Source organism: Mus pahari, chromosome 14 (assembly GCF_900095145.1).
Source record: "Mus pahari chromosome 14, PAHARI_EIJ_v1.1, whole genome shotgun sequence".
Classification (NCBI taxonomy): domain Eukaryota; kingdom Metazoa; phylum Chordata; class Mammalia; order Rodentia; family Muridae; genus Mus; species Mus pahari.
The window spans coordinates 40,709,604-40,721,538 of record NC_034603.1 but is presented as its reverse complement, the minus strand read 5'-3'; the positions used below and the strand labels follow the sequence as shown (position 1 = coordinate 40,721,538).

The 11,935-nt window shown below is 46.7% G+C and overlaps 1 protein-coding gene across 3 annotated transcripts in view; it reads right to left on the bottom strand.

Moving 5' to 3' along the window:
* Positions 1-3,799: 3,799 nt before the first annotated feature.
* Positions 3,800-11,935, bottom strand: part of Zzef1 (zinc finger ZZ-type and EF-hand domain containing 1) — a 124,862-nt gene continuing 116,726 nt past the window's right edge. For all 3 annotated transcript variants that reach the window (XM_029545621.1, XM_029545623.1, XM_021212533.2), the window contains exons 53-55: positions 8,448-8,601; positions 7,733-7,804; positions 3,800-6,304 (exon numbers count right to left, since the gene is read on the bottom strand). In XM_029545621.1, the coding sequence (XP_029401481.1) occupies positions 6,224-6,304; positions 7,733-7,804; positions 8,448-8,601 (307 nt within the window). In that variant the 3' untranslated portion in view covers positions 3,800-6,223. The remainder of the gene's footprint in view (positions 6,305-7,732; positions 7,805-8,447; positions 8,602-11,935) is intronic.

Sequence of the window (11,935 nt, the reverse complement as noted above, 5' to 3'; positions counted from 1 at the left end):
TCGAGACAGGGTTTCTCTGTGTAGCCCTGGCTGTCCTGGAACTCACTCTGTAGACCAGGCTGGCCTCGAACTCAGAAATCCGCCGGCCTCTGCCTCCCAAGTGCTGGGATTAAAGGCAGTGTGCCACCACTGCCCAGCCAGAACATAAATGTTGTGGGCCATAGAAACGTTTACTCAGATTCCAGAAGAAAGCTTGTGAGACTCAGTTCTGTGTTCCAGGATCGGAATTTCTGTCAGCAGCATAGGGATGAACTAGGTTGTGAGAGTGCCTAAGCTGCAACTCAGGAAGGTGAGGATGCTGGGGACTAAGGAAGTCTGCTGAGGAAAGCTGCAAGCAGTAGGTAGAGCCAGCCCAAGAGAGGCCATCTGTGCTAAAGCCAGCAAAGCCATAGTGATGACCCTTTGGGGCCAGAGGTACAGGATTAAATGTCTGCCAGGCTGGGGTTAAGCCTTTTGCTGTTACATTCAGCATGTCTACACCCGCCTCTCTTCCTTCTGGAATGGGAACATTTAAACCATGTTACTGGATATTGGAAATATGTAACTTGATTTTTCAATTTTGTAGGGGCTCACAACTAAGAGTTTGTCTTTGAAAATGCTTTAGACTTGGGTTTTTGAGTAACACTGGAATGGTTGAGACTTTGGGGAGTCTTAAGAGATGTATTAAAGACATTTTGCATGCAAAGATGGGCATGAGCCTTTGGTAGCTAAGGACAGCTGAACGTTAGGAATGGTCTGCGTATGAACGGTTCCCAACAGTTTGAGGATGAGGTGGGAACATTAGGAGGCAAGGCTAAGCTGAAGGAAGTAGATGAATCTGGGCGTGGTGGCACAATGGCTGTTCTTGTGGAGGCCCACATGATGGCTAACAGCCTAGTTCTAGGGAATCTGATGCCCCTTTCTGGCATATCCAAGCACTGCATGCATGTGGTACACATGTGCATGCAGGCAGGCATATATATATATATATATATATATATATATATATATATATATATATATATATAGTCTAGAAAGGTGGAGTTGAAAAGAACTGTCACCAAGTGAAGAGATGAAGAGTTCCCAGGAGAAAAAGCTTCTAAAGTTCACTAGTACAGACTAGCAGTGGCTGGCAGCTCTTTCAAGACAGCTTGTAGAGACCTTTTTGAGGAGGTACTAGCTCATGAGAGCCAAGCACATGCTCTACTCCTGAGCTCTGCTCCCTACAGAGGTTTCTGAATGTTCACAGTGAGCGGTAAGTGGGACCTGGACAGGCAGGACTGCAATAGCCTTCACCATTTGGGAGCCTGAGGCAGGAGGTTTGCAAGATTAAGGCCACCCTGGAGAACTTAGACCTTAAAATAAAAAAATACGGAAAGCCCAGTGGTCAGGTTATTGTTTAGTATGTGGGATGCCATGGGTTAAATTTGTAATACTGTCAATAAGACAAAATATGAACATCACATTATACCTGATTAAAATGCACAATAATATGTCAGCCTTAAAAATTAAATTTAAAATGTAAAAGGAATTTTAGTCAGCTGACTCTTTTCACTTCTGCTGTGAATTTCTGTCCTAATGAACAGTGTTGCCACCATACTTTAGGGTGTCTCACCTGGTGCAGTGGCTGAGCAGCTGTGTTGACAGGACTCACAGTGGCTACGTGGGGATTTCCCAGGCATGGCATCTGCCTGGTTGTCATGGATACAGGTTGCTCAGCAGTTCTGAGATAGCAGCCCATAAGGACATGAGTCTCCCAAGTAGCTTTTTAAACATGAAGGCAAATGGTGGCTGACAGCTCAGGGAAGCATCCCATGAAGGGGCACAGAGAGAGGCTCTTCATAGGGAACAGGAACTGTCACCTTGTGAGTAAACACCCTGGAAGATTAGGAGAGGCAAGGAGAGACAAACTGACTGCCCACCTTCAGGCCATGGAGTTTCTCTTTCCCTGGAGTCAGAGGCAACCCTTAGCTTTCTCAGTTTTATAGGCTGGTGAATTCTCCTTTTCAATTTAATTAGTTTGGGGTCACCAGGACAGCTTGGCAGGTAAAGGCACTCACTGCCTGGGACCCTGATGAGGGAGAAGAGATTCTTTTAGGTTGTTCTGCGACCTCCACAAACTGTGTGGATTGGATGCATATGCATACAAACAAATTTAGTTTGGAGTTTAACTTAAATATGGAGAAAGCTCACTGAACTCTGGAACCGTGCCTTCAAAGTAAGTCTCAATTCCTTTTGAGCTGAGGGACAGTACAATAGCCAAGAATCCCAAAGAAAGAATTTGCTAACGGGTGCCATTTGCGTGACTGGACCTTGTCAGTAGCCTTGCCACTTTAGGAAATGTTTATACATTTTCTTCTCATACATTGCTGTTATTTTTAAAATTACATCTCTCTCTATATATCTAGTATGTCTCTGTATGTGGGTGTTAGAAGACAACTTTTAAGACTCTATTCACTTCTTTCTGGGTTCAAATTCAGGTTATCAGGCTGGACTGCAAGCCTCTTCACCCACTGAGCCATCTCAGTGGCCCCTAAACTCTTTTTTTTTTTAAAGATTTATTTATTTATTATATGTAAGTGCACTGTAGCTGTCTTCAGACACTCCAGAAGAGGGAGTCAGATCTTGTTACGGATGGTTATGAGCCACCATGTGGTTGCTGGGATTTGAACTCTGGACCTTCAGAAGAGCAGTCGGGTGCTCTTACCCACTGAGCCATCTCACCAGCCTGGCCCCTAAACTCTTGAAGGCTTGAGACACTTCAGTAGTAGAACATTTTCATATATATATTTCATATATATATGATATATATGATATATATGATATATATATATATTCATATATATATATATATATATATATATATATATATATATATATATGTATCCTATTTAATAGGACTATGTGGATTTTTCCTGGAACAGATTTGTTTTGTTTTGCTTTTGTAAATTTACTTAAACTGTTGCCTAAATTTGGGTCAGAAAATCTTTTCATTGGCAAGTGGGAAGAGACAAGCCAACCACAGGTGCTCTTATCCCTGTCCTCTACCCTCCCAGTGATCCTCAGTAGGTACTTAAACAATGCAGGTAGGAATTCCACTCTTATCTTCTGCTTTAACAGCTGTGTATTGGTTCTCCGGCTACCTGCTTTTCACCTGATGCAGCAGACTACAGTGGGGGTCTCAAAGCCCAGTGCTTTGTCAGCTGGATGGGAGTAAGGATCCTCATAGCACAGTGGTTCTCAATCTTCCTAATGCTGCAACATCATGCTGAGGTGACCCCCAACCATAAAATTATTTTCATCGCTACTTCATAAATATTTTGCTGTTATTAATCATAATGTAAATATCTGCTATGCAGGATATCTGTTGTACGACCCCCGTGAAAGGATCATTTGACCTCCAAAGGGGTTGTGACAGGCTGAGAACACTGCCCTAGAGCCTCCTAGCAGGTATCAGTTGCTCTGTGGCAGGAGATGGCTCATAGCCACCCTGACCTCAAGAGGAGATGGGAAAGGAAGCATCCCATGAGAGTACTAGAATGGTACCCAAGGAAGGCACCACCAGAGGATGGATCCCATGGATGGCTCACAGTGAAGGCTCACAGTTCTGTCAACAAAGGTTGGGCCCTGAAGGGTCTTCTGGACTCCTTCCCACAAGCAGGCAGTGATGAGGTTCTGTAAATCCCATTTGTTTGGTTGGGCATACACTTCAAAGTATATTTCACAAGAGAAACTGAAGGGCCAGACATGAGAGACATGGGCAGGGGACTGTGGGTTTGAGGCCAGCCTGGGAGAAATGGCAAGGTCCTTCCACATGGGAAAGGGGGCAGGGAAGGAAAGAGAAAAGGGAGAAATCCACGCAGAGTTGTACTTTTTTATATAGAATTTTTACAATATATTTCTCTTCATTTGCATATCTTATCCACAACTTAAAACATTCTTTTTACAGGCTGAACTCATTCAGCTGATATAATCAAAATTCTTTCACTCAACCAAATAAGAAAAATTCAAAATCGTAAACCCGTAAGAAAACAAATTAAAAACGATGATGAAAATAAGTCACTCCTCTCATTAGAACAGTGTCTGTACAATATATCTGATTTGGAACAGAATTCTTTATAGATTAGGCACATGTTTCCACGACCCCTTATGCCTGCCAGTTTTGTCTCCGTCCAGGCAGTCTTGGGACATTGGCCTTGATGGAAATCCTTTGGGACCTCCTGCCCCTGCTGGGATCAGGAGACATTGGCCTGGCTCAGCAGTGCCACCCAGTGGCCTAGAGAAGCAGAAGCAGAGGGCTGCAGGTGGCCAGGTCAGGAGGGACCCTGTTGGGTCAGAGAGCAGCTGTGGTGTGTGAAGAAGGGCAAACTTAAGCTCGTTCTATGCAAACTGAAGCACGTAGAGAAAACAGGAGGCAGTGAGTGGAGAGGAGCTATGGAGTTCAGCATTTATTTACAGTTGCTCTTCCCGATGGGAGGGTGGGAGGAGAGCTGGGGCCACTGTCCCAAGGGAGGTCCCCAGCCTTGCCCTGCCCTGCACATCTGCTCTCTCTGCTCAGTGTGAGGTGTGGAGGAGTGTGAGTGTGCCATCTCCTCCCCCATCTTCTAACTGCTGTGTGACCTGAGCCACCTCGAGTGAGGCCTCTTCACCATGCACTTGTTCTGACTCTCATCTGAGACCTACTTGGAGGGAATGGCATGCATTGGGAGCCTTCTCTGGGGTTTAGGCCGCTTGCAAAGCGTAGGCGCTTTGGCAAAGAGCAAAAGGTGAGAAAGAGGTTCCTCTGGGCCAGCAGGCACCATGTTCCACACCATGGGACCTGGACCAAGTTCCCTCTGCTGTCAGGGTGGTGGACTATAGGTCACTCCATTTGTTTCTGTTTTTATAACCCACCCCCTTCCCCTCCTTTCTGTGGCCACTTTTCCTGTGTGCTGGGGTTCATCAGATAACCTAATCCTATGACTGGGCAGGAAGTGGTGCCAGAAGGCATAGCACCTTTGCACAAGATGCTCCCACACCTGCAGGCTCAGGTTCTGCCAATGCAGTCCTTTGCCAACTCCCAGAAGAGTCTTCAGAGGCCAAAGGGGCAAGCTTGGTCACAGCAAAAGCCAGCCAAGTGTGGCCCTGGCTCCTAGGAGCCTTTTTTTGCATTATGCCCGTGAGGTGGGACATGCCTCTGGCCCAGATACCTGCCCTTCAACAGCAGGTGCCTCAGGACTCTTTCTTCCTGAAAGTCCATGGCCCGATGCTGACCCAGCATCCTACTCTGTGGCTCTGGGGAAAAAGGTCATCAGTACTTCAGGGCAACGCTAAAGCCATAGAAGGAAATACGCAAAAGCTTCACAAGAACTAATGTAGTTATTGCTAGACAGGGGATAGCTAAATAACCAGGCAGGAGGTTCAAGGTCGTAGGCTGCTGATCACCATGACCTTGGAGCAGAAGTATAATCAGGTGTGTCCCGATTCCTGAACAAAGGCTCTTCTGAGGGCACTGCCTGCACTGCAGGTGCTGGAGAGCCCCTCCATTTCTGTCACTTCCACACATACCAGTTTGCCCGTAGGCATTCCCTAGGGGACCTCTCAGGGAGTCAGTGTGGTTCTCTTCTAAAACCATGAGGGGAAACTAAAACAATGAAGAGACACAGATGTGTACTGGGAGCTGCTGCATGGTGACAAGCAGAGCCTGCCAGCTGCTCCCAAGGACACCTGTTCTCACTGTGAGTTGGCCAGCTGAGCTGTGGCAAGAAGAAGATTGCTTGGGAACTGGAGGTGGCTGGGAGGTGCTCATGTTGGTTATGGGCTTGTGTCCCAACTGGGCCACTGCTGCTGCAAGCTGCAAGTCTTACTGCAAAGGTAGCTCTGGGTGGATGGCGCCTTCTCCTGATGGCAAGCCTAGGCAGCTCCCATTCAGTGGAGACAGAATCCTTCCAGAGACTGCTTCCAGGTCTTCAGTGCTGTGACTCCCCTGGAGGAGACTGGTCTCTCTATTCTCTATTCTCTGAATAACTTTCCCAAGGCCTCTTGATGCTCTTTCTGAGCCACTCTACACTGCTGTGCCTTCTTGGACATGTGGCGCCTGCAGTGGGCCTTTCTGATGAGGCGGCTGCTTGGCATCCAGATGGGAGCAGGGGTTGGGCTCAAAGAGAGCTGGATGTAGAGGCTGCAGGGGTTTCCTGAGCAAGGTTGGAGGTCTGCTATAAACCCCTGTAGACAAATTATCAAGTTCATGCATATCACACTGAGGCTAACACTCAACATTCCAGAGGCGGGTGGCCTTGTTTGGGTAGTTGATGGCCAGGCTGATAGCAGCAATGTTCTGCAGAGCCTGTGAAGGGAAAGAGCAGTTATCACTATCAAGAGCCACTGACTTCCTCATCCTTCAGCTGGAGGGATAAGGTGAGCCAGAGGTAGTCCCCCTTACCCAGTGGCTCACAGGTAGAATGAGAAAAAACAAAACCAAGGCCCAAAGGAAAACCCTGGGGTAAATAATAAAGCAATCATGGGCCACGGTAGCAGTCTAGTTGCTGAAGCAGGGGTCTGGGAAAGCCATATAAAGGAACAGAAGGGGTGCACAGAAGAGGTGAACAGCCAGTGCTAGAGGAGAGGTACCCATGGGGAGCTCATAAACGTGCGTGCGGGAAAGCAGCTGTCCCAGAAGGACATGGCTAGAAGGCAGAACATCAGTGAAGAGACTGGCGAGCTGTAGGGAGGGCCATAGGGGAAGGGGGACAAGATATGCATGGGCAAGCATGAGGGCCAGTCAAGCTCACGGGAGAGGAAGCTGGAACCAAAACAGCCACACATCAAAATCTCTTATAGCACATCAAGAAAGCAAGGGCTGTAGTAGCCAGTGCAGCTGGCTGCTAAAAGACCTCAGCAGCCCCACCTGTTCTTTCCCCTGCTTTGGTAGGGGAGCACCAGTTCTGAGCAAAACACTTCTAACCTTCCACACAGGGCCTTCCTTTAAGGATTAGGCTCTGGGAAGAGTCCCAGGTGGATGCCTAGCTGAGTAAAGTTCTATGAGCGCTGGAGATTCCCCCAGCTGTCCACTCTCATCTAGGGCACAACACTCCTTTCTCCAGGATGAGTACAGGGCAGATGAGTACAGAGTCCAGCTTCTGTTGACCCAGACATTAAAGAAGTCTTCAAAAATGGAACTAGGGTCACCATCCTCAATATTATTTTGTTTTGAAGAGATTTTTCCCAAAACACATTAACATGAAATGTTTACTGTCTTAAAGATCAAATTGATACATGTTTAATTACTGTTCTAATTTAGACACTTAAGTCTAACCTCTAATGATGCGCACTGATGTATACAGAGTTTCTTGGTCCTCTATCATTTAGAAGCACAGCTGTTAGAAGAGGAGTTTTCCAGCCAGGGAAGCAAAGTACATCCAAAAAAAATCCAAAAATATCTAGAATCTAAATCTGTGGAAATTTCCAAGGTCAGCCGATGAGTAGTTAAGTGAAGGCATGGCTGTTTCGGTTTCAGAGACACAGATTCTTGCTAGTGTCTTCTGACCCCACAGTTTAATATGAGTGACAGTGATAAATGAGGCTCCCTGCTCTTTCTGAGAGCAGGAGGAAGTGACTGAACTGCAGCTGAGCTCCATGTAAACTCTGGCAGGGTCTGGACCTGTCATGCAACTCTAACTCACAGCCCCACCCCCAGTTCCGGTAAGTGAGGTGGTGTTATCTGTCACATGAACATGACCCACAGGCTAGCTCTTTGAGGACAGGGAGGAGGTACCTGTGCTGCACATCGGAGAAGGTGGTCCTCAGTAGTTAAGGCCAGCAGGTACTCCTGAAGCAGGCCAAGCTCCTGTAAAGACAGCATGGGCTCCTTGAATGCTTGAAGGTAGGAAGACAGGACAGAGACACCCACAGGCAGACAGGAGCCTCCAGGGGGTAAGCAAGCTTACTATGAGGCACCCGTGACACCACACACTCTACAGCCATGAAGGAACCTAGCTGGAAGGCCCAGGGACCTGGTTCCAGGGCTATCCCTGATGCCCACAGGGTGACCAGGCAGGGTACTGTCGTCATGTCTTCCTGAGGAAGACAGGCAAAGGACTTGTGAAAGGCCCTTTCATGTGGCAATTCAATGAGTCTATTGTTCCTAGAAGAAAGAGGAGGAGGAAGAACATATCTGTTTGATTTTCCAGAAGTCCCTGCTGTCAAGAGCCAGTCTAAGGCAGTCCCTAGCCCCCTTTGGCTATAGCCCAGACAAAATAAGCAATATAAGTTGATCTGAGGTTCTCTCCTCCCGAGGCTGAGAGTACAGGTATGTGTTCTGGGGATGCTGGGCTGTAGGTCCAGCTCGGCCTCCTTGTGAAGCCTGGACAACCTGGGCTTGCAGGCTTGGGTGTAACACCAGTCTTGTCGTGAGTAGGAACTGGTAAGAGCATACAGAGGTATAATCCTCTCTGCCCAGGCTTCAGGACAAGAGGTAGACACATCCTTACCTGGGCACGGTTCTCAGTGACAAAGAAGAGCTCAGTCAGGGCTCGGTGTAGGGGCAGGAGAATGCCAGTCTGTGTCACATCCTCAAACAGGCCATACTCCATGTGAGTGAAGAGCTGCCACAGGGGCTTCAACAGCCCAAGGTCACAGAGGTCACTGGAGGGGGTAAGCATGGGGACACTTTATTGAGAAGTAGACTAGGAAAGAAACTGCAGATCCGGCTCTCCTTTTTCCACCTCATAGTAATATAGCCACCCCACTTCTTTCTGAAATGGTCACACAGTCACCAACAGTAAAGAAGGGGCAGGGCAGCGCCCAAACCCCAAAAATGACTCTAAAGAATCCAGAGGGCTACAAGTGTGCTCATAGGAGCCGCTGCAGTTTTTCTTTTAACTGTTTTTACATTTATTTATCATTTATTTACATATTTTCTTACTGTGTGTGTGTGTGTGTGTGAGTGTGTGTGTGTGAGTGTGTACCCTAGCATGCACATGGGGAGCAGAGGATAACTTGTGGGAGTTGGTTCTTTCTTCCCACCGTGGGGGTTCTGTGGATCAAACTCAGGTCATCAGGCTCAGTGGAAGTATCTTAGCCCAGTGAGTTAACTTGTTGCCCCTAACTGTGTGTTTTTAAAAATAGTCCCTATAAAGACCTTCTAATGACAGCTGAAAAACCTCCAGGAAAATGTGTTTTATTTTGTTTCACTGGGTACTCTAGGCTGTCCTTGAAGTCTTCACAATCCTTCTGCCTCAGCCCTTCAAATACTGCAATTATAGGTGTGAGCTACCATGCAGCCTTAAGCTAAATATTAAGTGGAAAAAGCAAGGTATAACACATCACACATAAGCTAAAACATACAAATAGACAAGGAAGACAAACACTACTTTGATGTTCAACTGTAAAATAGAAAATATACTTGCACTGGGTGGTGGCACTGCCTACCTTTACTCCCATCCGCTCAGGAGGGGGAGGCAGGTGGATCTCTGTGAGTTTGAGACCAGCCTGGTCTACAGAATTTGCTCCAGGATAGCCAGAACTACATACAGAAATCCTGTCTTGGAAGGAAGGAAGGAAGGAAGGAAACTGGTTAGGAAGGAAGGAAGATTCACTTGAATCTTTCTTTCAAAGATACAATTATTAGAAGGAAAATATACTTGCAAGCTTGCTGAACCTGAAATTCTGCCTCTAGGAGAAGATGGGATTCTTCTCAGACCCGTGTGGTGTGCTGAGAACCCCGAGTGTTTGAACCTGCAGAGGGTGGGGCTGTGACCCCAGGTCAAAGCCTCTCAGAAGAAATTAGGAAATCAACAATACTCTGGGCTCACTACAGGATACACGTGTGTATACAGACACACATGTAGTGAGTCTGCCTTTCTCTTCTATAACTTGAAGAAGACTCTTCCCTTCTGAGTGCTGTCTTGGAGTCCATCGTTTCCCTCAAAAGGAGCACATGTTCATGAAGTGAAGAGATGGGCAGATTCAGTGGACTTGTGGGAGGCACCTGCAGGGCTGACCTCCCCCCTCATCACCCCCAGGTCTTCCTCCAGGTTCATAATGGAGGGATACAGGGTGTCATGTTGGCATGGAAGGGCCAGAGGGAGGTACATGAGAGTTCCCCCAGGTTCAGGAGTCCTTCCTGGAAAGAAGACTGGCAGAAGCCAGAAGACTGTGGAAAGACCACAGCCAGCAGGGCCGCCAGCCCGAAGACCTTCGAAATGTGACAGCGCTTACAGGGTGTACCATCCAGGTGCTCTACTGGGAGCTCATTTGGAGCTAAATGACATACAGTATCTGCATAGGGGGACGTGGTACTAACAAGCAAGCACCCCTTGCCCTCTCTTATCCCCTGCTCCCAGCCCAAGGACTGACAATCCTTTCTCTTCATGATTTAAAGATCCCTTTAATTTAAAAAAATCTCCATATTCCTTTCTCCTTTGAATATCAACACCTGTCACTGACTCATACAGTGTGTATTTCATCCACACACCTAAAAATGCAGGGAAGAGTAGCTCCTACTGCTCAGGGTGTGGGTGGGATGCATGGCTACTGGGTATACAGCACAGAAACCATCAGCCTTTTCTTCTGAGATGAGGACTGTGAAGCTACGACACATTCCTACTTCTTCTTCTTCTTCTTCTTTTTTTTTTTAGATTTTATTTATTTATTATATGTGTTTACACTGTAGCTGTTTTCAGACACTCCAGAAAAAGGCATCAGATTTTTCTTATGGATGGTTGTGAGCCACCATGTGGTTGCTGGGATTTGAACTCAGGACCTTCGGAAGAGCAGTCGGTGCTCTTAACCACTGAGCCATCTCACCAGCCCCCACATTCCTACTTCTATTCAACACTGTAGCAGAAGTCCTGTCAGAGTAAAAGGCCAAACTCTGCTCCTGTGAGGGAGCATCGAGAGGAGAACTAAAACTCAACACCACAGATGCTACACTGGGTGCGGCCTAACCCACACCCTCACTCAGAGCAGATGTTGGGTATACGATAACAGACCAAAGTGATACAGCGGCAAAACAAAAGCCGTTTTACCAATGTAGCCCAGCCAATGTAGCCCAGAATGGCCTTGGACAGTATTTAGCCTTCTGGGTATTAGGTATAGACCATCATAACCAGCAAAAATTTTAAATAATAATTATAATAGCATAAGAACATTAAATACTTAGGGATACACCAAACAAATTCTGTATGAATTGTCTACAGAAATGTATAAATGATTTCAAGGATCTACACAATGGAAGAAGAGAAAATGGCTGTAGATTAGAGGATCAACATTCTGTGGAATTTGATTCCCCTCAAACCGATATCCAGAACTATTAGGAGCCTTGGGGTATATGTGACTCAGTGGTAGAGTTCCTGCCTATCATGTGGAAGGCCATGGGTTCAAGTCCCAGCATCATAAAAAAAGTTTCACTGCCCATGATGGAGGTTGGGAGTATGAACAACAGGGCCCAGATATGCATACAAGGATGATGGGGACACAGAAAAAAATGTTTTTCCTTTTTCAATTTGAGACAGGGACACAGCACATAGCACTGGCTGGCCTGCACTTCATTATGTAGAACAGGATGGTCTCCAACCCACAAGGATACAACTGCCCTGCCTCCTTGATGGGATTAAGGCATGTGGCATCACTTTTATGGCTTTGTGTGTGTGTGTGTGTGTGTGTGTGTGTGTGTGTGTGTGTATGTATGGCCTATGTATGTATTCATGTCATTGTGTGTGTAGATGCTGTGAGTGCGCATGTGGAAGCCAGAGGTCAGCACCAGGGATCTTTCTCAGTCACTCTGTACTTTATATTAATTTTTTTATTAGATACATTCATTTTATTTTATATGTGGTTATTTTGCCTGGGTGTATGCGCACTCATGTGCATGCTTGGTGTCCTTGGAGGTCTGAAGGTGACACTGGATCCTGGGGAACTAGAATTGGAGTTCTGGAGAATGAGCTACCATGCAAGTGCTGGAACTTGAACCTAAGTT